The 24,812-nt window shown below is 32.6% G+C and overlaps 1 protein-coding gene across 15 annotated transcripts in view; it reads left to right on the forward strand.

Moving 5' to 3' along the window:
* Positions 1–24,812, forward strand: part of NAV3 (neuron navigator 3) — an 892,922-nt gene that overhangs the window by 832,191 nt on the left and 35,919 nt on the right. For 12 of the 15 annotated variants that reach the window (XM_008958338.6, XM_063593553.1, XM_063593552.1 and 9 more), the window contains 4 exons: positions 6,933–7,016; positions 16,465–16,576; positions 23,017–23,138; positions 24,149–24,169. In XM_008958338.6, coding sequence (XP_008956586.1) covers positions 6,933–7,016; positions 16,465–16,576; positions 23,017–23,138; positions 24,149–24,169 — 339 coding nt within the window. The remainder of the gene's footprint in view (positions 1–6,932; positions 7,017–16,464; positions 16,577–23,016; positions 23,139–24,148; positions 24,170–24,812) is intronic. The other 3 variants (XM_034936265.3, XM_055095927.2, XM_055095929.2) reach the window with 1 other exon arrangement.

Raw genomic sequence — 24,812 nt, forward strand, 5'->3', positions numbered from 1 at the left:
ACAGTGAGAAATTGTTATATTAGAACTCTAATAGCTATAATTTATAGGGATGAATTTCAATGAGTTTGGTTCTAAGAAATAATCTGTTGGTTTTAACAACATTTTTAAGTATCAGATATTCATCTTTACTCAGTATATGACATGTACTCTCATAGCTTACGTGCTTTTCCTTTATTTGGGGTGTTTTTTATATATTAATTGGTATATCACATATTTAAACTTGGCATAATTACATTTATATGGACTCTAAACAATAACTTGTATTTTAATTTTTAAATTTGAAATGCATCTATGTCTCTGTTAAAATGCATTTCTTTCCCTTTGCCCAAATGGGGTATGGTAAGTCAAGAGAGTCTCTAGTTAGCTTACCTCTCATTTGACTGGCAGAGTAAAGCCCTTGTTCAGTAGAATGTGTATTAAGCCTTCCCTCCCTTTTGTAAAGTTGTTCTGAACAGAGCTGCATAAAACCACAGGTAAAGTGTTAAGCTGATTCTACTAGCATGTCCTTAAAAAGGAGAGCGGTTATATTGGCAGGTGCTATTGCCTGGCCTTTCTGATCAATAACTCACCAACAAACAGAAAACAGAAGCCGCACAAGGAAAGGCAACTAAATAAATGGTCATAGCAAACAATAAGCCAGATAGCCTCTGGCCTCTTGCCCACACCTTAAGGCAGCTGGGTCAGGTGGGATGCTTTTGTTTGTCTTTTAACGTATTTTCTTTACAAATCTCAGCCATTACATCATTTGGAAATGGACACAAGGCTAGTTATTACTAACATTTTTAAAGACATTACTGAATGAATGTGTAAGAAAACAAAAGATCCTTTTTGCCTTTCAGCAGATAAGTCTTTTAACCAAAAATCTCTTGGGTATTTTGAGATTGTGTTCTACTTCTTTGCTTATTTAATATTTTCATAAAATTTGCTAGTTACTCTTGCTTTTTTGCATCTCTTCTAAGAGAAAACAATTGGTGCATATTATTAATGAGAAACACTTCAGTGTTTGGACAATTTTTTGTAGTGGAAAAGAAATGTGAAACTTTATGTTGCAGAATCATTCTTGGTTCAACTAACTACTAATTTTAAAACATAAAGTCTTAAATATATATAAAGTTTATATGGGTAAATATATATTACATATAATATATGTTTTATATTTATACATAATATACTATATATTTATACATGATATACTAAATATTTTCCCATATAAATAATAAAATGCTCTAGGCATATATGTGTGTGTGTATATATGTGTATATATATATACCTTCATAACATACATCTATAAAATACTATATAATATATATACTCTAGGTATACATATATGCCTATATATGCACCTATATATTTATATATTACTATATATTATATGTAATATATACTATATAATATATAGCATATATACTATATATTATATAGTATTTTACTATATATTATGTAGTATATATACTATATATTATATAGTAAATATACTATATAATATATAGTAATATTACTATATAATATATAGTATATATAGTATATATAGTTATATATTACTATTTTATAGTATATATTACTATATATTATATTGTATATATTACTATATATTATATAGTATATATTACCATATATTATATAGTATATATGACTATATATTACTATATATTATATAGTTATATATGACTATATATTATATAGTAATATATACTATATATTATATAGAATATATTACTATATAATATATAGTATAATATACTATATATTATATAGTAATATATACTATAGTAAATATTACTATATAATATATAGTAATATACACTATATATTATATAGTAATATTTACTATAGTATATATTACTATATAATATATAGTATATATTACTATATATTATATAGTTATATATTACTATATATTATATAGTAATATATTACTATATAATATATAGTAATATATACTATATAATATATAGTAATATTAACTATATATTATATAGTATATATTACTATATAATATATAGTATATATTACTATATAATATATAGTATATATTACTATATAATATATAAATATATGTGTGTATATATATATATGCCTAGAGTGTTTTTAATTTGTCAGTGGGCTGTCTCTGTAATCTATATGAAGAAATAAAATGTAGACGTTATGTATAATGATATTTCATCTTGTTGTGTGGCATCATAGTAATTCTCTTTACATATCTATTCAGATTACTTTTGCACCAACCTAATACATTGTATGATTCCAAAACCAAAGAGAGTATGGATTGAAATGATATTCCCTTTACTAATACTCAGTCTTGTCTATTTTATTACCTTTATAGACTTCACCTAACACAAGTCAGGGGATGTTTATCATCATATTAATACAATTTTACTCTGACCTTAAAATTATGCAACTGCTAAAGGAAAAATCAGAACCAAGTAAACTGTCATTAACAACCCCCCTGAAAATCCATATTTTTTAAAAGTCATTTTATCAAGTCTCTCAGACAAGACGTGATACCCTATAAATTTAATCAGTTTTACTTTCCATTTTCTCTTCATTAAGGTGATAAAGATTATCATTAGTAGAAAAATTTTCCCTTATTTGCCTCCTTTTCCATTTACCCTATTGAGTGAGAAATTTAGCCTCTCATAACTTCTAAAGTAGCAATGTTAATCTGATAAACTAAACCAAGGTGAGATAAAATTAAGACAATATTTTTTTTCTTCAACTTTTAAGTTCTGGCGTACATGGGCAGGATATGCAGGTTTGTTACATGGGTCAACATATGCCATAGTGGTTTGCTGCACAGATCAACTCATCGCCTAGATATTAAGCCCACCATCCATTAGCTATTCTTCCTGTTTCTCTCCCTCCCCTAACTCTCACTGACAGGCCCTAGTGTGTGTTGTTCCCCACCATGTGCCCATGTGTTCTCATCGTTCTACTCCCACTTATAAGTGAGAAGAAGTGGTGTTTGGTTTTCTCTTCCTGTGTTAGTTTGCTGAGGATAATGGCTTCCAGCTCCATCCATGTCCCTCCAAAGGACATGACCTCATTCCTTTTTATGGCTGCATAGTATTCCATGGTGTGTATGTACCACATTTTCTTTATCCAGTTTATCATTGGCATTTGGGTTGATTTCATGTCTTTGCTATTGTGACTAGTGCTGCAGTGAACATAATGCATGCAGGTATCTTTATAATAGAATTATTTATATTCCTTTGGGTATATATCCAGTAATGGGATTGCTGGGTCAATTTCTGCTTCCAGATCTTTGAGGAATCATCACACTGTCTTCCACATTGGTTGAACTAATTTGCTCTCCCACCAACAGTGTAAAAGCATTCCTTTTTCTCTGAAACCTCTGCAGCACCTGTTATTTCTTGACTTTAATAATCACCATTCTGACTGCTGTGAGATGGTATCTCATTGTGGTTTTGATGTTACGCTTTTTTTTATATGTTTGTTGGCTGCATGACTGTCTTCTTTTAAGTGTCTATTCATATCCTGTCTATTCATGTCTTTGCCCACTTTTTAATGCGGTAGTTTGTTTTTTACTTGTGCATTTGTTGAAGTTCCTTGTAGACTCTAGATATTAGACCTTTGTCAAATGGATAGATTCCACAAATGTTCTCCCATTCTGCAGATTGTCTGTTCACTCTGATGATAGTTTCTTTTGCTATGCAGAAGGTCTTTAATTAGATCCTATTTGTCAACTTTTGCTTTTGTTGCAATTGCTTTTGGAGTTTTTGTCATAAAATCTTTGCCCTTACCTATGTCTTGAATAATATTGCCCAGATTTTGTTCTAGGGTTTTTATAGTTTTTGGATTTTACTTGTAAGTCTTTAATCCATCTTGAGTTAATTTTTGTATAAGGTATAAGGAAGTGGTCCAGTTTCAATTTTCTGTATATGGCTAGTCAGTTCTACCAGCACCATTTATTAATTGTTTTTTCAGTTTCCCCATTGCTTGTTTTTGTCAGGTTTGTCGAAGATCAGATGGTTGTAGGTGTTTTTCACTAACATAATCATAACATACATTTCATTGAAAACAGCACGACTCAAAATGTTCTTTAGTAACCAGTTATAAGTTTTTTGTGCATAATTACAAACTGCCATTCTAATCATAAACATTTTGTGGTTACTTATAGCTACAAAATGTAAGTAATATAGTTTATACAGCATACTCTTTACAATCCCGATTTCTTTGTCAAATTTTAATTCATATTAAATTGATAAAGTGTGCACAAAGTGTAAAGGAGAATAATTTTCTTCAAGTTTCACATGTAAGGATTCATAGTAGAATGATTAAACCTTACATTTCTCCACTATAAGGAGAATTAAAATGGAAATATTGAGTAAAATCTTACATTTCATTTAGTAAGTGCTAATAAAGGGTTTCTGCCATAATTTTCCTTATTTTAAAAGAAAACACACAATTTTAGTTTTAGGTTTTAGTAACCAATTTTATGGGCATAGTGGGAATATTTCTAACAGGTTAAACTGAAATGACCATCATGGGCATATATATATATATATATATACATATATATATATATATATATATATATTTTAAATTCACATATATGAATACTATACAGTAAAAACTAACTTATGCTAAGTACCACATGGATGAATCTCAAAACCCATGTAAAGCAAAAGAAAACCACAAAAGAATCATGCCATTTGATTACACTTGGGTAGTTTTTAAAACAGGCATATCTAAACATAGTGCTTAAAAGTGTAAGCTTGGGTAGGAAAAACTATAAAGAAAAGCAAGAAAATAATTACCACAGAAGTTATGTAGAGGTTATCTTTGGGGAAGGAAGAGGGAATAATAAGAGAGGGACAAAGAAGAGCTTCTTGGTTCTTGAAATGTCCTATTTCTTGACTTGGCTGCTGAATGCATGAATGTTCACTATGGGATAAGTCAGGGGGCTGTTTTCATTTTGTTCACTTTTATATATGTGTGGATTTTTCCACAGTTGAAAAGGTAAAGTTCAGGTGTGGTGGCTCACACCTATAATCCCAGCCAGCACTTTGCGGGGCCAAGGTGGGAAGAATTACTTGAGGCTAGGAGTTGGAGAGTAACCCAGGCAACAGAGTGAGGCACTGTCTCTACAGAAAATGAAAAAAAAAAAAAAAAAAAAAAGTAGCTGGGCATGTTGGCACATGCCTATAGTTCTTGCTACTTGGGAGGCTGAGGCAAGAGGATCACTTTAGCCCAGGAGTTTAAGCCTGCAGTGAGCTAGGGTTGTGGCACTGCATTCCAGCCTGGGTGGCAGCAAGACACTGAGTAAAAGAATAAAATAAATAATTAAAAGTTAAAATATAGGAAAAAATGAGCATAGCCTTATGCTAATTTTTCAGTTACTAGGTCTGATATCATCACATTCCTTGCTTGTCACTGAAAATTTTTTAAACTATGATACTTTTTTTTAGTGGTATTTATCCAATTAAATCTGCTAACAAATTTGGTGTATAAATCTCAAGGGTAAGGGTATGTGGAGAGTGGGTGTGTTTGTGTGTGAGAGAGAGAGAGAGAAGAGGGGGAGGAGAAAAAGAAGGAAGGGGGAAGGAATAGAAAAAGATAATAAAGAGTTGTTCTGATAGATTAAACTTTAGTAGATGTATTCCCTACAAATTGTTTTTCTCCATATTGCAGTGTCAGGTAAAGAAAGGCATCCCAGGATGAATTCAGAGCTAGGAACATGCACCTTTGTATCATAATGCTAATGGAAGGAACATGTACATTCTAACTGTTACCAATAATGGAATATATTTCTGTTATTAAGTAATAAGCTTTAATTCTTTGTATTTTTGTGATCCATTTGATAGTAGGTGCCTCAGCATTTCAACTCTGCTATAAGTACCTGGAGATATATTTTATTTAAGTCATCTTATTCATGTCTTTCAAAAAGAAATTCATTTCTGGCCAAGGATTTCCAAATTTTGCCCTATATATAGGTATAGTTTATTATAGACTTAGTTGCAAAATATTAAATCCTTATATCCTTTTAGGGACACAATAAAATTTTATCGGTTTGAGATAATGTACCTGCAGTTCTACCTCAGGCCGTGGTGAGAGATTGAAGTGCCTCTTCATTTTAACATTTTGGGTTCAAGTTGTTGCATAAGGGCATGCAAATGGAAACTGGCCTATTTTTGAGCTTTAATAAAATCGTCAAATACTTCTTAATCTTAAGAGTTATAGTTATGTACTACAATATGTATAATTCTCTAATATTTAAAATAAAACCTGAAAGCCACAAAAGCTTACTGTGAAATAAAATATGATGGAATATTATTTCTAACTGGCTTACCTGTATTTCCTTCATTGAAGGGAATATGAAGTAGAAAAGCCCTTTTATTGAAAAGAGTTTGCAAAGTAAAGATAACTCTTTTCAATTCAATTCTTTGTAAGTGGAAAAAGAGTAAAGATAATGTTCTAGCTGTCAGCAGATGTCTGACACTTGACGGAGCGTATCATTACAATAGAGCAGCTAACAATATCTGCAAAGGTCATCATGAAAGTATAAAAATGAGGAACATTTGTCCATTGACCATTTCAGTGACCTCTTTTTGGGCTTTAAGTCTAAAAGTCTTGGCAGATCAGAACTTTATATTCGGCATTTTGAGTGTCAAATCTCTACATGATGTGCAAGTCAGAAGGAGTTATTACTTGCAAAAATACCATCTTCTTTCAGAAGTTAAACTCACATTAAATGCCAGGAGACTGAAACACTGATTTTAAGAAGACAAAGTTTAGAAAAGATGAATGAAAATGTGTGTTAAAGAAGAGTCACCAGTCAGAGCTAACTTTGATAGTCATAGTATTTAAAGAGTTGGAACACATGAAATTAAGCATTTTGTAAAATGAAGGCTTTTCATCCATCCACATAAGATTCTGACATTTAAACTATGTTTCTTCCATTCTGTTCACAGGCTCACCTTGTAGCAGCTTTTGAAAAGAGCTTAGGGAATATGACTGGCCGATTGCAAAGTCTAACTATGACAGCGGAACAAAAGGTATGTTCAGAAATTGCCACTGGAGACGGAAAGAAGACAGCAAATTGCATAGGATTCTTAAATAATACCTGAAGCTCCTTAAAAATAATATTCCAGGCTGAGTGCAGAGGCTCATGCCTGTAATCTCACCACTTTGGGAGACCAAGGTGGGTGGATCACTTAAGGTCAGGAGTTCGAGACCAGCCTGGCCAACGTGGTAAAATCCCATCTCTACTAAAAACACACACAAAAAATTAGCTGGGCATGGTGGCGGGTACCTGTAATCCCAGCTACGCAGGAGGCTGAGGCAGGAGAATCACTTGAACCCAGGAGGCAGAGGATGCAGTGAGCCAAGATCACACCACTGCACTCCAGCCTGGGAGACAGAACAAAAAAAAGAAGAATAATAATAAAATAATATTCAATTCTATACTAAATTAAAACAATGATAATACCTTTCTTTTCAGATTTTAATTTAAAGATTTTATCAGTTTACTCCATATTGGAACACACAAAGGCAAACAAAATCCTTGCTGGGCAGTCTATTAATTTACTTCTGGATGGAACTAGTAAAAGAATACTGAATGTTAAGAAAGAGAAACAGTCACATAAGAGAATATTCTGGGGGCAAACTGTTATGCAGTTGACAAGAATCACACTTTGATAAGAACTTTCACAAATACATGGTCACTAAATCCAGCTGTAGAGCATGGCTGTAGGCTAAGACACACAGGAAGGATGCCTGGGACTCTGCCAAGTAAGGGACTTCAGGTTACAGCAGCTATGAAACAAAGGCCAATCCTGTGTAATTTTGAAATAACAAGAACTAGTTGCCATCTAGGGATATCACCTCTGAAGAAAAGTCATTTGTTATATCAAAATGCTTAAAATGAACCTAAAGGATTTTATGGTATGAAAGAAGGTATACCAAAAAGAAAGGAACGGAGAATTTAGTTCACGAAGACAAATGTATTAAAAAGGTCCATACTGCATAGAAAGCCTGGTCACCTTTCCTGTGATGACCAGTTAACTTACTTCTCTGCTGTTAGTCCAGTGGCCTTAACTTCCTTGGATAGGTATCAGAGATAGGTGAAACCTACAGAATTCTATGGAGTGTGTGTGTGTGTGTGTGCGTGTGTGTGTGTGTGTGTGTGTATGAAAACTGTAAATGTGCATAAATGATCAGGTGTCCAGAGCTTTCATCTAATTCTCAAAGAGACCCATTATATCAAAAGTTTTGGGTATTTTCAAGAATGCGTTCCTCTATCTATCCATAGGAATGACTTCAGTTTTGTCTTTAGATTCTGTAAGTTATCTGATTAGCTTTACAAAAGTAGTATGTATTACCAAATTTTGTCACTTTACAAAAGTGTATTTTTAAAACAGAATGAATAGTTCAATGAAATCAAAAGAGTAAATCGAATATTCTTATAATTGCCAAGTATTATTAGCACATTGTATTCTCTGTCATATTCTCCATTTACCCTGCCCGTGAGAGAGAATATTATCCATTCCTGGAAAATCTGTTCTAGCACAGCTAACAGACTCCTTTTGAAACATAAATTTTCCCTTCTTTCCTCCCTCCCTCCCTCCTTCCCTCCCTTCCTTCCTTTTTCCTTTTCTTTCCTTCCTTCCTGCCTCTTTTCTATCCTTCCTTTCTCCTCCCTTACACCCTTTCTTCCTTCTTTTCTCCCTCTGTCTCCCTCTCTTTCTTTTTTGCTGCAGCTTGTCACTTCACTATGTAATATAAGAACCCAGCAAATAGAATTAGAAGGCTTTTTAGAGCAGCTGATGGGAAAGAATAAAAACACTGGGCCCCAGTATTCTTGAATGAGAATTCTGGCTATGTCTGTTAAAAGCTGGGTAATCTTGAGCAAGTTTATCTAACCTTTCTTGAACCTCAAATTCACCTTCTTAAAAGTGGGGATGATAATGACTACCTTGTAGGATCACCATGAGGAGTAAGTCAGATACTGTTATCATGTCACATGCTAGGGGCTACCAAAAAATATTACCTTCCTTTACATTTCTCTTTTTCCCTTGAAAATTATAAGATAACACTAAATTCCTCACTGGGCATATACCAAGCATATTGCTGGAAATGAGTGTTAGAATTTAAGTCTCAATATCTTTAATAAGTCAAAATTAATAGAATTTTTGTCCTCCACCCAATATTTTCTTGAACTCTGTTATATCTGTAAGTGAATTTTCTCATAGAAACATATAGAGAATTTTCTCATATACATATAGAAAAAAATGTAGAGGTATGTTAACGTATAATGCCTATGATTAATGCCTGAATATTTAAAAATAATTTCTATAACATAAGAGATTTTATAATGTGTCTACATTATCCTTAAAATAACATTGCCAAAATTATAAAATTTTCTCAGAAGATATCAGAATGTCTCATATTGTCCTTATCACTTTTTTAACTGAAAATAAAATCACTTCTTTTTGAATTGCAAACTGTATACACACAGCAATCATGGTTAACTAGTTTATTAATTTGAGATTATAACTTGCCTATTCTCAAAGTGATATTTAAAAGCCTATAAAATTATTTGCAATGTGAAATGGTATAATTCAAAGACAGAATCTAATTAAAATCAGTAGAACAATGTATATAACAATATACCTCAGCCTAGATAATTACTACTGCAAGGCACTGAAATGAATTGAATTTCAAGGAAGCTATGGTACAAAGGGAGATTGTTAGGTGTGTTTTATTCTCATTTTCTGACCAGAAGAGCATAATTTAGACTGAGGAGAAAACTCTTTGGCACTAAATTCAAGGACGAATTTATTGCCAAGGTTTTTAAATTGGGGTCATGGAATAACAAAAGACAAAATCACTGTTCAAATAGACATTTCTCTAAAAGCTAAGGGCATAACATTTAATCATATTTCACTAAAGGCATTTCTTCAGGGAGCTGAGATAAAAGGGTATATTGCTCTCTGGTGATTCAACAATCCTGAGAAAAGGCTTGTGAAGTATAGAGTAGAGATTCTTAAACTCCCTTCCCCAAGTTATAAGTTTCATTTGTCTATTTAGTCATTCATCAAGTTTATATTGAATTTGTGCTCTTCTAATGACAAAACAGTACAGACAATATAGATATAGAATGATAGATATAGGTCTATATCTATAGACATACCTATCTACTAGAACTCTAAAAGCATATTATACTTATATGTAATATTCCTCATGGAGTTTATATTTCTCATATATATCTCATATATATGTATCTCTTTATCATGGAGTTTATATTTTAGGAGGTCACAGATGATAATAAAAATATAATTAAAACAGGCCAGGTGTGGTGACTCACACGTGTAATCCTAGCACTTTGAAAGGCCAAGGCAGGTGGATTCCCTGAGATCAGGAGTTCAAGACCAGCCTGGCCAACATAGTGAAACCCCATCTCTACTAGAAACAAAAATTAGCCAGGCCTGGTGGTGGGCACCTGTAGTCCCAGCTATTCAGGAGGTTGAGGCAGGAGAATCACTTGAACCTGGGAGGTGGAGGTTGCAGTAAGCCGAGGTCATGCCACTGCACTCCAGCCTGGGCAACAGAGCAAGACTCTGTCTCAAAAAATATATATATATATAATATATATATATAAATTTATATATATATTATATATATAATATATATTATATATATTATATATATAATATATAATTAAAACATATAGGATTTCAGGTGATGATGAGCACTACTGAAAAAAGTAAAGCTGAGAATGAGGATACTGAGAAGCTGGTTTGGAAGCTAAAACACGAAGTAACAAAGGCCAAGGTGGTTACATGTTCTTGATTACACACTTTAGAAATGGATAAACTAAATTAAGACTCAGATTCTAGTCTTTCGGCTTCACAGTGTGATTTTCAGCAATCACATGGCATTAATAGCCTGAAACAACATCAAAATTGTCGTTTGATTTATAGACCGAAATAACTCCCTTGAATAGAGAGGGATTCACTCCTAACACTTTTCCTATTTCCAGATGCCAAATAACACTGAATCTCTTGCCAAATTTGTGTGGCAGAACACTGGTTTTATATACTTATAGCCTGGTAAGAAAGAAAAGACATGTATGAATAACTTAGAAGGCAGAAAAGTATCATGCTATTAGACTCAGTACAATGTCATGTGCATTCTCAAAGGAAACATCTGCAGAGGCAAGAGAATTGCTTGAACCCTGGAGGTGAAGGTTGCACTGAGCTGAGATCATGCCACTGCCCTCCAGCCTGGGTGACAGAGAGAGACTGCATCTCAAAAAAATAAAAATTACAAAAAATAAATAAAAAATAGTGATCAATCTGGCAGCATTTTCTGAAAGTTAAGCAGTATTCCCAATAGCTGCTAAAAGAAGACATGTTATATAATAGTAAGTCTGTAAGTAGGTAAAAATTAAGAGAATTGTTAATGTGCTTGCTGGGGAGTGAAATTATCTCTAGGCATTACCCTGTACCTAACCTAGGACTCAGTAGACTATGATATTGGCGTAGTTTGACCAAGAATTTTATCCTGATTTCAGATCGTTTTCTCTTCACCAGCACTTCTTCACCAGGATTATATGAAAAAAATTAAACCTGATGCCCTGAGGCATCCATTATATGTGCTGAAATAACTTCTTTTCTCACCATCTAGAATGGTACTAGCTATGTACCACTCTTGTCAGAATCAAGGAAATTGCTACTCAAATCATTGTGCAGCTTAATTTTCTCACAGAATGCCAGTTGAGAAAGGCTCAACTTCTAGGAATCCAGCAAACTATATTTTTTATAAGTAACATTTTTACAGAACTACTTCTAAATCCTTGTGTTCAAATTTACTAAAGCTATATTCATGGCTAAATATTTCAGAATTTAAAATTTAAAAGACTTTCAAATTAGTTCCCTGTAGCTGTCATGCCAAGGCAATTAGAACATATGTTAAGGTATGAGGGGTTTTTCTTGTTAGAAGGTCAGAGCAGGGCAGAGAAATAGCCCCTTGTATGAGTGATGAAGCTCAGATATTGACTCCTATGCTAACCATAAAGCCTAGTAGTTTGCTCATTTGTTACCTCTCTGAAACATTTTTTTGGGTGACTACAAAACAGGAATTGAAACCTTCAAAATAAGGGAATTTGAAACCAAATCTTTGAAAATAGATAATGCTGCAACTAAAAATTTAGTTGAATAGGATTTTTACTTTAACTCTCCCTCATTTACGTTATGATATTTGCCATCTAGAAGTGTTTTTAAAAAATATATTGCTGGAGTCAGATGATGCATCCATTAATCTTTAGGGCATAGAATAATGTGAATCTAAAATTTTCAAATTATTTACACTACTGGTATTTGGTCAATGTAATTTATTTGAAACTAGATGCAATAGGGATGGCCAGGTTATTTCAGTAGAACAACTAGCAAGACTTCAGATGCATGGTGGAGTGGGGAAAGGAGGACCTGTTTAAGGAAACTAGAGCTGGGAAGTGTGAGATTAACTTAGTGCCAATGTGAGGACCTAAAAAGCAGATGTGGTGGAAAATTTAAACAGGCTTGCCTAGAAGGTCAAGTTAGTTGATGACACTTGATGAGATTGTCCCAAGCTTTGGGATTCTCAACAAAGTCTTTGTTAGTGAGAAATTTGGAAAGAGATCAGGTATAGTTAAGAAACTGGGTTGGAAAGGCCACCAGGAAAGGCTAATATTCTGACACAAAATTTGATCATTTTATTTGGAAGCATTTCAAGCCTGACCTGAACGAACTGTTTAGCCTCAGATACATGCATAAAACTGTGAAAAGAGACATTGACTCAATTTAGCTTCTTTAACATGAGAAACTTTCGTGGAAAACTAGAACTTTACAAGCTCAGCTGGTGTTGGGGGCATCATTATCTTGAATAGCTCACTGGAGGAAAATGAAATCTTAGTTTGGTTCTCAGGTTTTAAAATATCTATCATTTTTGAAAAGTGTGAAGTAACAAAATATGATCTGATTATCTTATTCCTAAAATCCTTTGCAGAATTATCCCAGCCTCAATCTTCTCTTTAGTATTTAATGAGAATAAAAAACTGGAAATGACTGAATTGGAAGAGTAGACTTTAAATCCATATCTTGATGGCATATACATTTTTCAGTTTTTTTTTCTAAATGATTAATGAGGATTCTCAAAACTTGAGTATCTTCTATGTTTCCCTTCAACATAAAGAAATTGTATGAAAATATTTTAAAAATTTCTAATGATTTTATAGTTAGCTATCTTGGGAATTCATTTCTAATCATGTACCTCATCCAAACTCCCCACTATGGACAAAAATAAAATAAAAATTATTAGGTGCATCTGAAGGCCACATTACAATTTCTATGCATTATAGAAACCTGAGAAAATGTATCTTAAAAAATAAATGTGAACAACTAACCATAATTATGAAGAAGAAAAATGAAAACTAGAAATAAACTATTGAAAAATGTCTATGTATCAGTTAAGTTTTTATTTTAAAATTCTTTATGTTTATCTCTATAATACTATTGGGAAAGAGAGAAAGGAAAACCTGACTTTGTTCTCATCCAAAGGAGGTGATTCCACTGATTTAGCCAAAATAAGACTTCCTGGTTATAATAAATAATAAAGATTTTGATGTTTTTTATATGGTACCCCACTCACTAGGTGATCAGACACCCTCCTGCAAAAAAAAAAAAAAAAAAGTATGCAATAAAGTTAAAGTTTTATGTTATTCTTTCAAGGGGAGAAACATCTGTTTAACACAGACCAGAATATTTCATCAAAGTCATCCCAATATTTATGGAGATCATAAATCAAGCAAAAAAATATATTCATCAACAACTAAACAAACTACATTAAATAGTCTCAAAGCACATTTTCATTTTTTTTTCTGACAGGAAAACAGGTTTCACAAGTGTGGAGACATTTTACCATGGCTTTTAACAGTGAGGAAGGATATTTAAATAAAGGGAAAAATTATATGGAAAGCTCAGAGAAAAGAGATGGGTGTGGCTTGAGTGACAAGGTGAGAGCAGATCTCAGTAACTGAAATGAGAGAGAAGGAAGGAATTTTGCAAATATGGAAAGATAACTAGTGCAAGTTTGAACAGATTATGTCAATCAATGTAGAATTTGGCTATCTTTTTAATCAAAGACTATGGAATATTTTATAGGTGTTTGCTTATACTCAAAGTTTTAAAGAAATAACAGTATGAATTTGGTTGAACTAATTTTTTTCATAGATAGGATTCTCCCAAGTTACATAGCATATATATTTCTTAACTAGTTATTCTTCCTTTTACATATATTGTGCCACATTGAGTAACAACTAACCTGCTAATAGCTATTGGTTTTTAAAAGATAATTAATATTAGAAAGTGATCATTTTTCTGTTTCATATTAAACATGATATTCTGAAAAAGCAACACTGCCTGAATGTTCTACATTTTATCTTTTTGAAAACAGGTTTTATAAGAGATTTCTTGTGAAAAGCTGAACATTCTGACACTGAAATAAGTCAGCTAACTCAAAGCTAAGCTTAATTTTTTGACACTGTTAGCATGAGGTCTCATTTCCACTTTTTTCCTTTAAAGCCACAGGCAAATGTTTTAACAGATTTTAATCCGTAGTACAAGCATTATTGATCTTAAATTTAAGGATAAAAACCTGAATTTAATTAGAATTTAATATGCATTCTAGTATTTATGTTGTATAATTAATATTTACATTCCATGATTCCACTATGTACCATTTATTTCTTTTTGAATAAATTTCCAGTAGGAGCAGAATAAATTTTCAGTGAATATTTTATTTCTTGGGGGATATTTTTAAATGGAAAATATATTAAGTTTCGGTAAAATCTGTTGCTAATTTGGCAGTGGACAGAATATAAAAATTGGAGAGACTGAGTCATTATGATGAATTGGGTCTGACTTTTGTCATGACACTGGAAATTTCCCACAAATATTATATTCTTCTTTTATAATAAATATAGTCGAAATGAATTGCAGTCAAGTATTTGAAGACCCATCTATAAATTTAGGCGGTTACTGTTGATTTTTCATTATGAGAGATTCTTCCACTCATAAGCTACTAAAAGTACATAAAGAAGGTCTGGTTGTTTGTTTTAAATGTGACTGTTCTCTATCAGGAAAATGTCAGGTATCCGATGAAAATAGATATATCAGTTGCCAGGTATCTATTCCAAACTTGGATATCACTTCAATTAGCATCATCTTTTTTTTTTTAAAGTGTCTAAGGTTAGAATAGTCACCAGATATTCCCATGTATGAAGCAATTTTCTGCAAAGGCCGCTGTGGATGATCTTTTTAAAATATATATTCTGGGAGACATTGAGTAAAGGGAAATTATTTACCAGAGAATGAAGAACCGAGGCCCGATTCTTTGGCTTTCTGCCAAAGATGCTAAAGGCAGTGATGAATGACAAATACATTACCAAGGAATTCTCCCTCTAAGAGGCTGACAAAGATCTGATTTTTAGGATTATATTACCACCAAGAAGATACCCCTTGTCACTGAGCTTCTAATGGAAATATGGTCTATACTGAAACAATACTCAGTTCTTTTTCTTTCTATCTTTTTTTGAGTTATTTTGTCTTCCAAAAATGAGTTATTTCTGATAAAATAATTCACTTAAATAATTATGAAAGTTCAAATTTGTGCAAATATTTTTATTGGGACATATCTTAAAATTACTCTAAATTCAAAAAGAAAATGTATGCTTTATTAAAATTTGATCTGTAAGCTGCTTTGTTTGTAATTTAACTATTATATAAAAATTGTATAATACATATATTTTATTTACTTTATTCCTGTGTTGCTTTGGCTTGGTGAGACTAGGTCTCCACATTAGGAGTTTTACTGAATGAAAAAGTATCAGAATGTAACATGACTTTGATATGGCATCAGAATTTAATAAGATGACATTTAATAGGAATTAGGGGTAAGTTCCAGGTTTTACACTTAAATACAAATAATCAATTTTGCAGGCACAAAATACTTCAAACAAAATCTGAAATCATTCATTTGACAAAACTTCAGGTTTGCAGTTGACAATAAATACAATACAATGCAACAGTGCAATAGTGATACCTAAATATCTAATGTAATCATAGGTAATATTAGTAAGTGTGTTATCTGAAATGAGTGGTGCGATATCCTGCTTTACTTTGTACTGGTGAGTTCTGGGTGCCACCCTTTGAAAGGAATAAAGACTATTCATATCTCTTTTATAAGACAATAAGAAAAACAAACAAACAAACAAACAAAAAACCACCTCCTTTACTTTAGCTGAGAAAGAAGTTATTAGATACAACTTGACAAGTTCAGCTAAGCATCCAAATTTTCCAGGAGGTTGTTACTACATAAAATCAAACCTTTTTAATTCAACTATGAGCAGGGAGATTTTATTTTTCTTTCGGGTACTAAAGCTTCCAAACTCTGTTTATTTCACAGGAATCTGAACTTATAGAACTAAGAGAAACCATTGAAATGCTGAAGGCTCAGAATTCTGCTGCCCAGGCGGCTATTCAGGGAGCGCTGAATGGTCCAGACCATCCTCCCAAAGGTATATTTAGAAATCATTTCATTTCCACCCAATATAATAGGCATCTATTTTATTTATTAATTACAGTAGAACTGCATTTACTCAGTGTCACTGTGCATTATTAATACATACTAGTTGTATTAATAGTTGTATTAATACATACTAGTAGTATTAATACATACTACATTGGTATTAATGTAGTCAGAATCCTAGAATTTTAGAACAGTGACTTTCATTATCAGATAATTTTTAAACTGATCTTAAGAAATTTGGTTCTATAGTTGTATACACATCTCTCTACTTGATTCAGTGGAGATGGAGATGGAGTGGTTGGTTAATACATGCATATCTGACTTCAGGCAAAACAAACCCATTAATGAGTATGATAATCTAGATCTGTATTTAAAAATGAAATAGTCAATATGATGATATAGTAAGCAGTGGGCATTGGGAACAACTTTTCCTGGATGGAGGCTATGAAAAGGTACATTTCCTGTAGATAATTTTGAAACAATAAAAACAATGGGCGAAAGGTAGTTCTGTTTTAAATTATTCCTATGCTTAAGCAATTCTAAACAATGAAAATATTTCTGCCACTGCCCCTACCCCTGGGTTCACCACTGAAGAAATGCTCATTATTAATATCGTGTCATTTTTTTCCTTTACATTGGTTCTATTTACTCATTTCCTGACACTTTTCAATGGCCTTCAGTGAGCTCAGCTCTTTCCCAGCTTAAAAAATCCTGTCCTAAAACATGAATGCCTTATTATCTCTCTTTTCATTTCCAGAAGAATTCTGAGAAAAATTTTATGAAATCTTTCAATGTCTTCAGCCATCTTTAGACCACTGGAGTGTAGCTCCTTTTCCCTCCACTCCACCAAAACAATGCTCTCCAGGATCAGCAGAAACTTACATGACACTAAATTCAGTAAAACGGTTATAATTCTTATTGTATTAGACAGACATGGAAACAGCATTTGATGCTGATATTCATTTCTTCCTATGTGAAACATCCGGTTTTTCTAATGTTCGTGACATCATACATTCTTGGTTTTTCTTCTGTTCCTTTGAAATATTTTTTCAATATTTCTTTTGTAAATTCACTCTTTTGTATCCATTTGTTAATTGTTGATATCCTAAGCTCTCTTCCATTATGATTCTATGCATCCTATTTAAAATATATAGAAAATCATCTCATACTCTAGCTGTAATTTTTATTAATGTGCTAATAGCTAATAACTGTCAAATCTAGGTCTCCAGGCCAGGCTCTGTATATCCAGCTACCAAGAGAGAACTCCACGTGGATATCTTTGGATGTCTGTTTTGCATCTTAAACCTAACTTCTCCAAATTTGCACTTGTCTTCTGTCTCAGACCTGCTGCTCCTTCAGTGCTCTTTGCCTCAGTAGATAGCACCACCATCCTTCCATTTAGCCAGAAATCTAAGTATTCTTCATAACTCCTCCTCTCCTCATTGAATAAATTACCAAGATCCGTTGATCCCATTCCTTAAATATCTCTTGGATCTGTTAACTTTTCTCTGATTTTACTCTTGCCATCCATCACCTCTCTCCTGAACCATGACCACAAACCCCTAAATAGCCTTCCTCTTCTTAATCTTATCCTGCTTTACACCAGTCTTCACGCTGAAGCCAGAATAGTCATTAAGAAACACATCTACAGGTATCCCATTCGTTGCCTTTAGAATGGAATACAGACTCCTCAGCATGACAAAATCTCTCTTCACCAGCTTCATTTATTCAACAAATATTTATTCATAACCAATTAAGTGCCAGATGATGCACATATAGACTTCTTGTTCTGTTGTTGCATTGCATATTCCATATTTCAGCTATCCTGAATTTTTTTCAATTATTCATAAGTTCTTTATGAATTGTGTTCATTCCATTTGGAATATTCTACCTTGTTTGATCAGCATAAAGACTTTTTGAGACACTGCAGCAGCAGTGAACCTAAATATGTTTCCTTGACCCCTACATTGAATGACACCCCCTGTGATATGTTTCTGGAAGCAGCAATACTTCCCTTCTTAAAATTACATTATACTTTGGGGCTTTTATTTAAGGTATGTCTTTCCTGATTTACAATAGTAGAGCTTGTTTTTTCACCCTTTTGAAAGACATCAAGATGCCCACGATGATGTCTTGCATGTAACAGGGGTTTATTTGAATTTTTAAAAGAAGAATAAAGTAATTTTTAAATGAATTTCAATTTAAATTTTAGGAAAACAATTATATAAAGTGAGATATGCTTAAATTGAAGGACAAAGTAGTTCTGTAGGGGCTACTTCTTTCAAGACTTTAGCAACTTTCCATGTGGGGGAGTGATTTATGTGATGCATGGAAAATTACTGCATATTTAAAGCTTATCTTAGAGCTATAATAAAGCAGCTTATGTTCTAAATCTTCATGTCGTAAATAGGTCCAGAAGGGATTTAAAAAGCCTTAATCCTTACTTTAACACAGCACAAGTCACTGAAGTGAAACTTGCTGAAAGGATTCCTTTTATGTTAGGCAACAGGTAGCTGAATATATCTACAGAAATTGAAAAATTGGAATTCTTTTGCTCAGAAATGTGGGAGGGGTGGAGCTTAAGGTAAAAAATAACAGTTAATATCTAAATTGATCGAGAAAAATGAAAAAATAATTTGCTAGGTTTTAAAACTAACAAAAACCATGGTTATAAAGGTTTGAATATATATAGGATAGTTAGACTGTATTTCTGTAATATTAAAACTCAGCATTAAATTTAATGAACACAAAGTGATTCTTATCACATTGACCATTGACATTACATGGAAAAAATAGTCAGTTGGACTAATTATGTGTCTTTCCATGGGTTATTAAGGCAATTGTATGGCATATAAATTTATATTGGAAATCACATTGAAATTCACTTTTAGAGGCCCTTAAAATATTTATGTAATATATATTTTTAACATATGATCTTAAAAGATATATTTGGAATGACACAACAGTTTTATAGACAGGCCTGACTATCACACAACCACACACCAATTTGTGAATGTGTTTCTATTTCCTCTAAATTAATGCATCACATTCATTAACAAAGTTTGATAAATGACTATAGTCTATAATAAAATATTTTTGTTTACAAACATATTTAAACACCTGCTATTAAGTATAGGCATTATCAGATCTTAAAATACAAAGATTTAAAAAATTACCCTGTGGTCATGGAGCTCACAATCCACTGCAAAAATAATGTTTGTGATAAGAAATTTGAAAGTTGAAGGTAATAGAAAATTTTACCTTTATTTTTCAAAATGTACCATTGCTTTCTAAGTCACTACTTCTGTGTAAATATGGAATTGTTTTTCCTTAAGATATACCAAATATAGTTGGATAACGCATGTATTAAAATTCTGTCAGCACTAAGTTGTTTTTTAGACATAGTGATAGGCAAACACAGTTATATTGAATGAAAAATTAGAATCAAATTTATTAAACACTGTGTACTGATTGATACCACATGCCATATGCTTGTATAGCAATACAAGGTTTGGAATTTATAATGGTAAATAAAATAGATACGGTCTTTGTCTCCATAGAACTTTTAGTCTAGTGGGAGAGCAGAAGGTAAAGGAATGTATGTGATCATTGGTGAAGCTGAACATGTATACCCAAACAGTTATAAGTTCCAAGATGGACAATAATGGGTGCCATAAGGAAGGAGGGTACCAAGGAACCTACTGGAGGTTACATAGGGAAGATTATTCCAAGGTAGTAATATTTAAGTGAATATCCAAGGAGTAATTGTCAATCACTTTGTAAGTACTGAGGGAGGAGTATTTCAAAAGAGCTTTGAGGCGGAAAATAAATTAGTTCCTTTATGGAACTAATGTAAGGAAAATACTAAGCAAACGTGTAATAAGAAGAACACGGTTGATGAGTTAAGAACTGACAAGATTACTGAAGGATTGTAGGCCATATTTAGAAGTTGGATTTTTTTATCTATTCTTATTAAAGTGAGAAGTTATTGAAAGGTCTTAAGTGGGGGAGTGATGATGAAGTTTGCCTTTTAAAAAAGATTTTTCTAGCTATTGTTTATAGAATGGTTTGAAGATGAATAAGTCCAATAGCTATACTTGCTGTAAAGGTTATGTTGGTAGCTTGAACTGGGGCAGTGGTGACACAGAGGATGGGAGATGGAAAATGACAAGTGAACAAACACATACCTGAAAATTTAAGTTTAAAAATAGACCTCTCCATTAATTCAGATTGCTGATATTCATTCGGTTAGCCATTCTTTACTGAACTTTATGATGCCCCATATACTGAATTAAATACTTACAAGCACTAAAAAAGAAATTGTTAGGGAACAGTAAAATGCATTTCCTTCATTTCACAATATTATTAACATTATGGCTTTGCTAATCTTTATTGGCGAATGCAGTCATAATTGAAGGTAACTGATACTTCCAAGGACTTCTTTTGACCTAGGATTACTATCTTTTTAAAAATTTAGTATTAAAGATGTCAAACACAATTTATTAATTCTGGATATAATAAAAATTCTGAAATACTTTAATACTTTATGCTTTTCTATTTGTGAAAGTTAATTATTGGGAATGAGCTAGCAAATGCTACTTCTTTTTCAAAAAGCTAATGGCCAATCACAGCAAAAATTTAAAGCACTAAGAAATACCTACACATATTCTTCTATTGCCCATTTATATGACTTCCATAATAGTTGATTAAAGGATACCGGATTCCTTTATTGTTGAATTAAAACCTCCTACATGAAAACCTTGATTTAGGTTTAGAAGTTGGTAATGTTTTGGCATGCAAAACCAGTTAATGTTCTCATCATTACTTTTTAAAACAATGTTAAGGGATGAATTCTAGGGATTCTAAAAAAAAAAAAAAAGCTGTATGTGTTTCTTCCTATAAAATTTTTCAGCATGATTGCCTCAGTAGAAAAATTAAGGGACTTATTGATATATATGTATATGAAGGTGAGGATACACATATACACACACACATATATATGTAGGTAAATACATATATTACATGTCTATCAATCCATACATACTCATTTATTATATGTTTTGAAAGCAACCAGTTATAGTTTTGTTGCCATGGATCATTTTTACTATTCAGTAAATCAGTCAATTGAAGAGGCTTGATTTTATGGTATTAGTTTTTTGGAAACTTTGTCAGCTTTATAGTAAATTTTGACATCTTACAACTTCCACTGAGATTTTTTTGCTTGACTAATCTGCCTTGATGCCAATAAGTATATTAACGGAAATGGACTAAAAGCAAATGTGACTTGAAGCACAATTTTGTAAATTTTCTTAGTGTCTCAGTAATACTTAATACTAGTGCATTTTAGGTAGGAAAATTTTCAGTTTGTTTTATTTTAAATAACTATAAATCTTATAGTTGCTTGTATAAAAGAAACAGATACCTTTAACATGATTAAATATCAAATGCTATTCTCTTCAAAATATCTTAACTAAAGAAGCACTGCCTGCTCTTAGAAGTTAAGCAAGGCCATACCATATGCTGCGTACATGGCTTTTAACACAGTGGATATTAGAAACAGCCTAAGGTTGAGCCTGGCTCCACTATTTTTCAGCTATGTGACCATGTGAAAGTTACATTTAGTAATTAAACTCATTTCAGTAGTTTGCTTTAAGAATAAAATTAGGTACTCCGGGGGCATATCAAGCATATTGTAAAACCTAGTTTGATTATTATTTGTTATTGGTATTACTATTACTATTCTATAATAAGTTATGGGCAGGCAGTAGGGGTACATTGGAAGAATTGCACTGTCTTAAATATGTCCTCTGTTTAACTCACAAACTCAGTCTACCTAGGCTTTCTTTGGAGGATCTGCCTTTCATTGGCTGTTTGACTTTGGCCAAGTTACTTAACTTCTTTTCACTTCAGTTTCCTCATCTGTGAGATTATGTGCTTACATGACTTCAAGTTTTGTTTTGGCTCTAATATGGTGTGATTCTATGAAATGGAAAGTTAATACATTTGGCTCTAGTAACTGTATTTGAAGCACAAATATTAAAAGGCACAATTAATTCTCATTCTGAGTTTCCATTTACTCTTAAATTAATCATTCAGAATAAATCATTTTGGAAGAGCTGCTTGATCCAGGTATTCAGTAGAAATCACTAGCATAGCATTTAATTTTAGACAAAACTGAGAACTCATTAAACTGCCAGGGCTATGGACTTATATGAGATTCTCATTAAATCTTAATGTAGATAACTCAGTTAATTAAAACAAATATGGTTGTACTTTATTAAACTTCTAAAGTGAAAACTGCATTGAAATTATCTGTACAAAGCCTTGTTGACCTTTATTAGAGAACTGCCTCTCAAAAGACCTAAAAGTCTTATTTGTTCAGATCGAGACTCTTCATGAGCCAATGTGATACTCTCCCTCTATTGCTAGATCTTCGCATCAGAAGACAGCATTCCTCTGAAAGTGTTTCTAGTATCAACAGTGCCACAAGCCATTCCAGTATTGGCAGTGGTAATGATGCTGACTCCAAGAAGAAGAAAAAGAAAAACTGGGTAAGTCACCATCCTTCATCTAATTCAGAAGCTTATTAATGCATAATGTGTTAGGCCTTTTTCTTTGGGGCTTTAGTGATCTGCAGTAGTTTACAAAGGGTCCCATTCAAGCTACTGACACCTCAAATGCTGCACTCATCACCAAAATTGGAGTGGCATGTACTGAAAAGCATACATTTTAATGTTGGGACTAAACTTGGGTTTGAATCACCACTATATCTAGACCTTTTGAGGGGCCTGAATTTTCTAACCAATAAAAAGACAGTTAATAGCAACTATATTTATTTGTGAATATCATTTATTCACAGATGTTATCTTATTTTTCTATAGTATAACTATACAAACTATGTAGTATAACTATAGAGTTATACTAAAGAAAAATAAGATAACATCTGTGAATAAATGGCTTAAAATAGGGGTTTATTGTGGGGGTAGAGATGAAGGAAAAGTGAAAAAATGATGATGATGGTGATGATGGTGATAGTGGTCTTGGAGGAAAAGGAGGAGAATGGGAGTTAATAAAGGGAAAGAATAAACAATGGAACTCTCATTCCGCCTTTGGAATCGACAGGGCTTACCGTTTGAATAGTTTCACCCTAAAAGAAATCAACCACATTAGTGTCTGCTTGATGTTTTTAACCAAGAGAATATAGCAGAAATATAGAAATGCACTTTAACAGAACTGTACCTTAAGTTTGCTAGTGATATAATTTGATATTGATCAATAGCTAAATAGCCCAGGGGAAGATACTGTTACTGCAAAAAATTTAAAAACAATCGAGTCAATGATTTCTTTTAATACCAAAAAAAAAAATGTAGATTTTGAGTAAATACAACTCTTGATGAAATCCAGACATAATTATCAGAGGATTTTACTGGAGTGCTTTCTACAAATAATGAAAGAAATATCTTTTTGTCTTAAAAAATGTTTATACAGGTAATATTTTAAAATACTGATCAGCCTTCATTCCCTTGATTTGTAATTCCACACTCTTTCATGTTTCTGCAAGGTGAACTCTAGAGGAAGTGAGGTGAATATAAACCGTGGACAATTTGGCATGCATCTATAAAAAAACCCTACCTTGGCATGAATGCTATTCATTTTGGCAGTAGGCTTTTATACCTTTTAAAACAGATTACCTTGTATGTCTTTTCTTTGTGTCTTTTCATTTTAATCTCAAATTTTAAAGAGATGTAAAACCACTTTCTGAATAGAGCTGTAGGGGATACCAATTCTGGTTTTGAGTAGTCTGGGGTTGGAAAATTTGAATAGAAAAATCACAATTAATGAAGTGTTAGGTGAATTTGATTTCATTTTGCTTTTTAAGTTTGTACTGTCAGCAGGACATGACTTGATTGTAGCGCTAAAGTGGCCATTTAAAACAAATTGCCTTGAAGAGAGAAGCATTGGGAATGGAGATCCCTTCAAGGTACTTAGTTTTAAATGAGTGCTCTGACAGCCATGCCCTTGACCTTGCACTATTTAAAAGCCTTCCATGTTTGCGCTGCGCTGGATTAATACAAGAATAAAATGAACACACAAAACACGGTATCTTTTTTTTTTAGAGATACTGTGCTGCAATTGTTAATACTCTGCTTGTACATACTGACCCCAGGCAGTGGCTAGGATGGCATCTGCAAACTAACGCCCCAAAGCAAAAGCTCTCCAAGTGC

This window comes from Pan paniscus, chromosome 10 (assembly GCF_029289425.2).
Source record: "Pan paniscus chromosome 10, NHGRI_mPanPan1-v2.0_pri, whole genome shotgun sequence".
Taxonomy (NCBI): Eukaryota; Metazoa; Chordata; class Mammalia; order Primates; family Hominidae; genus Pan; species Pan paniscus.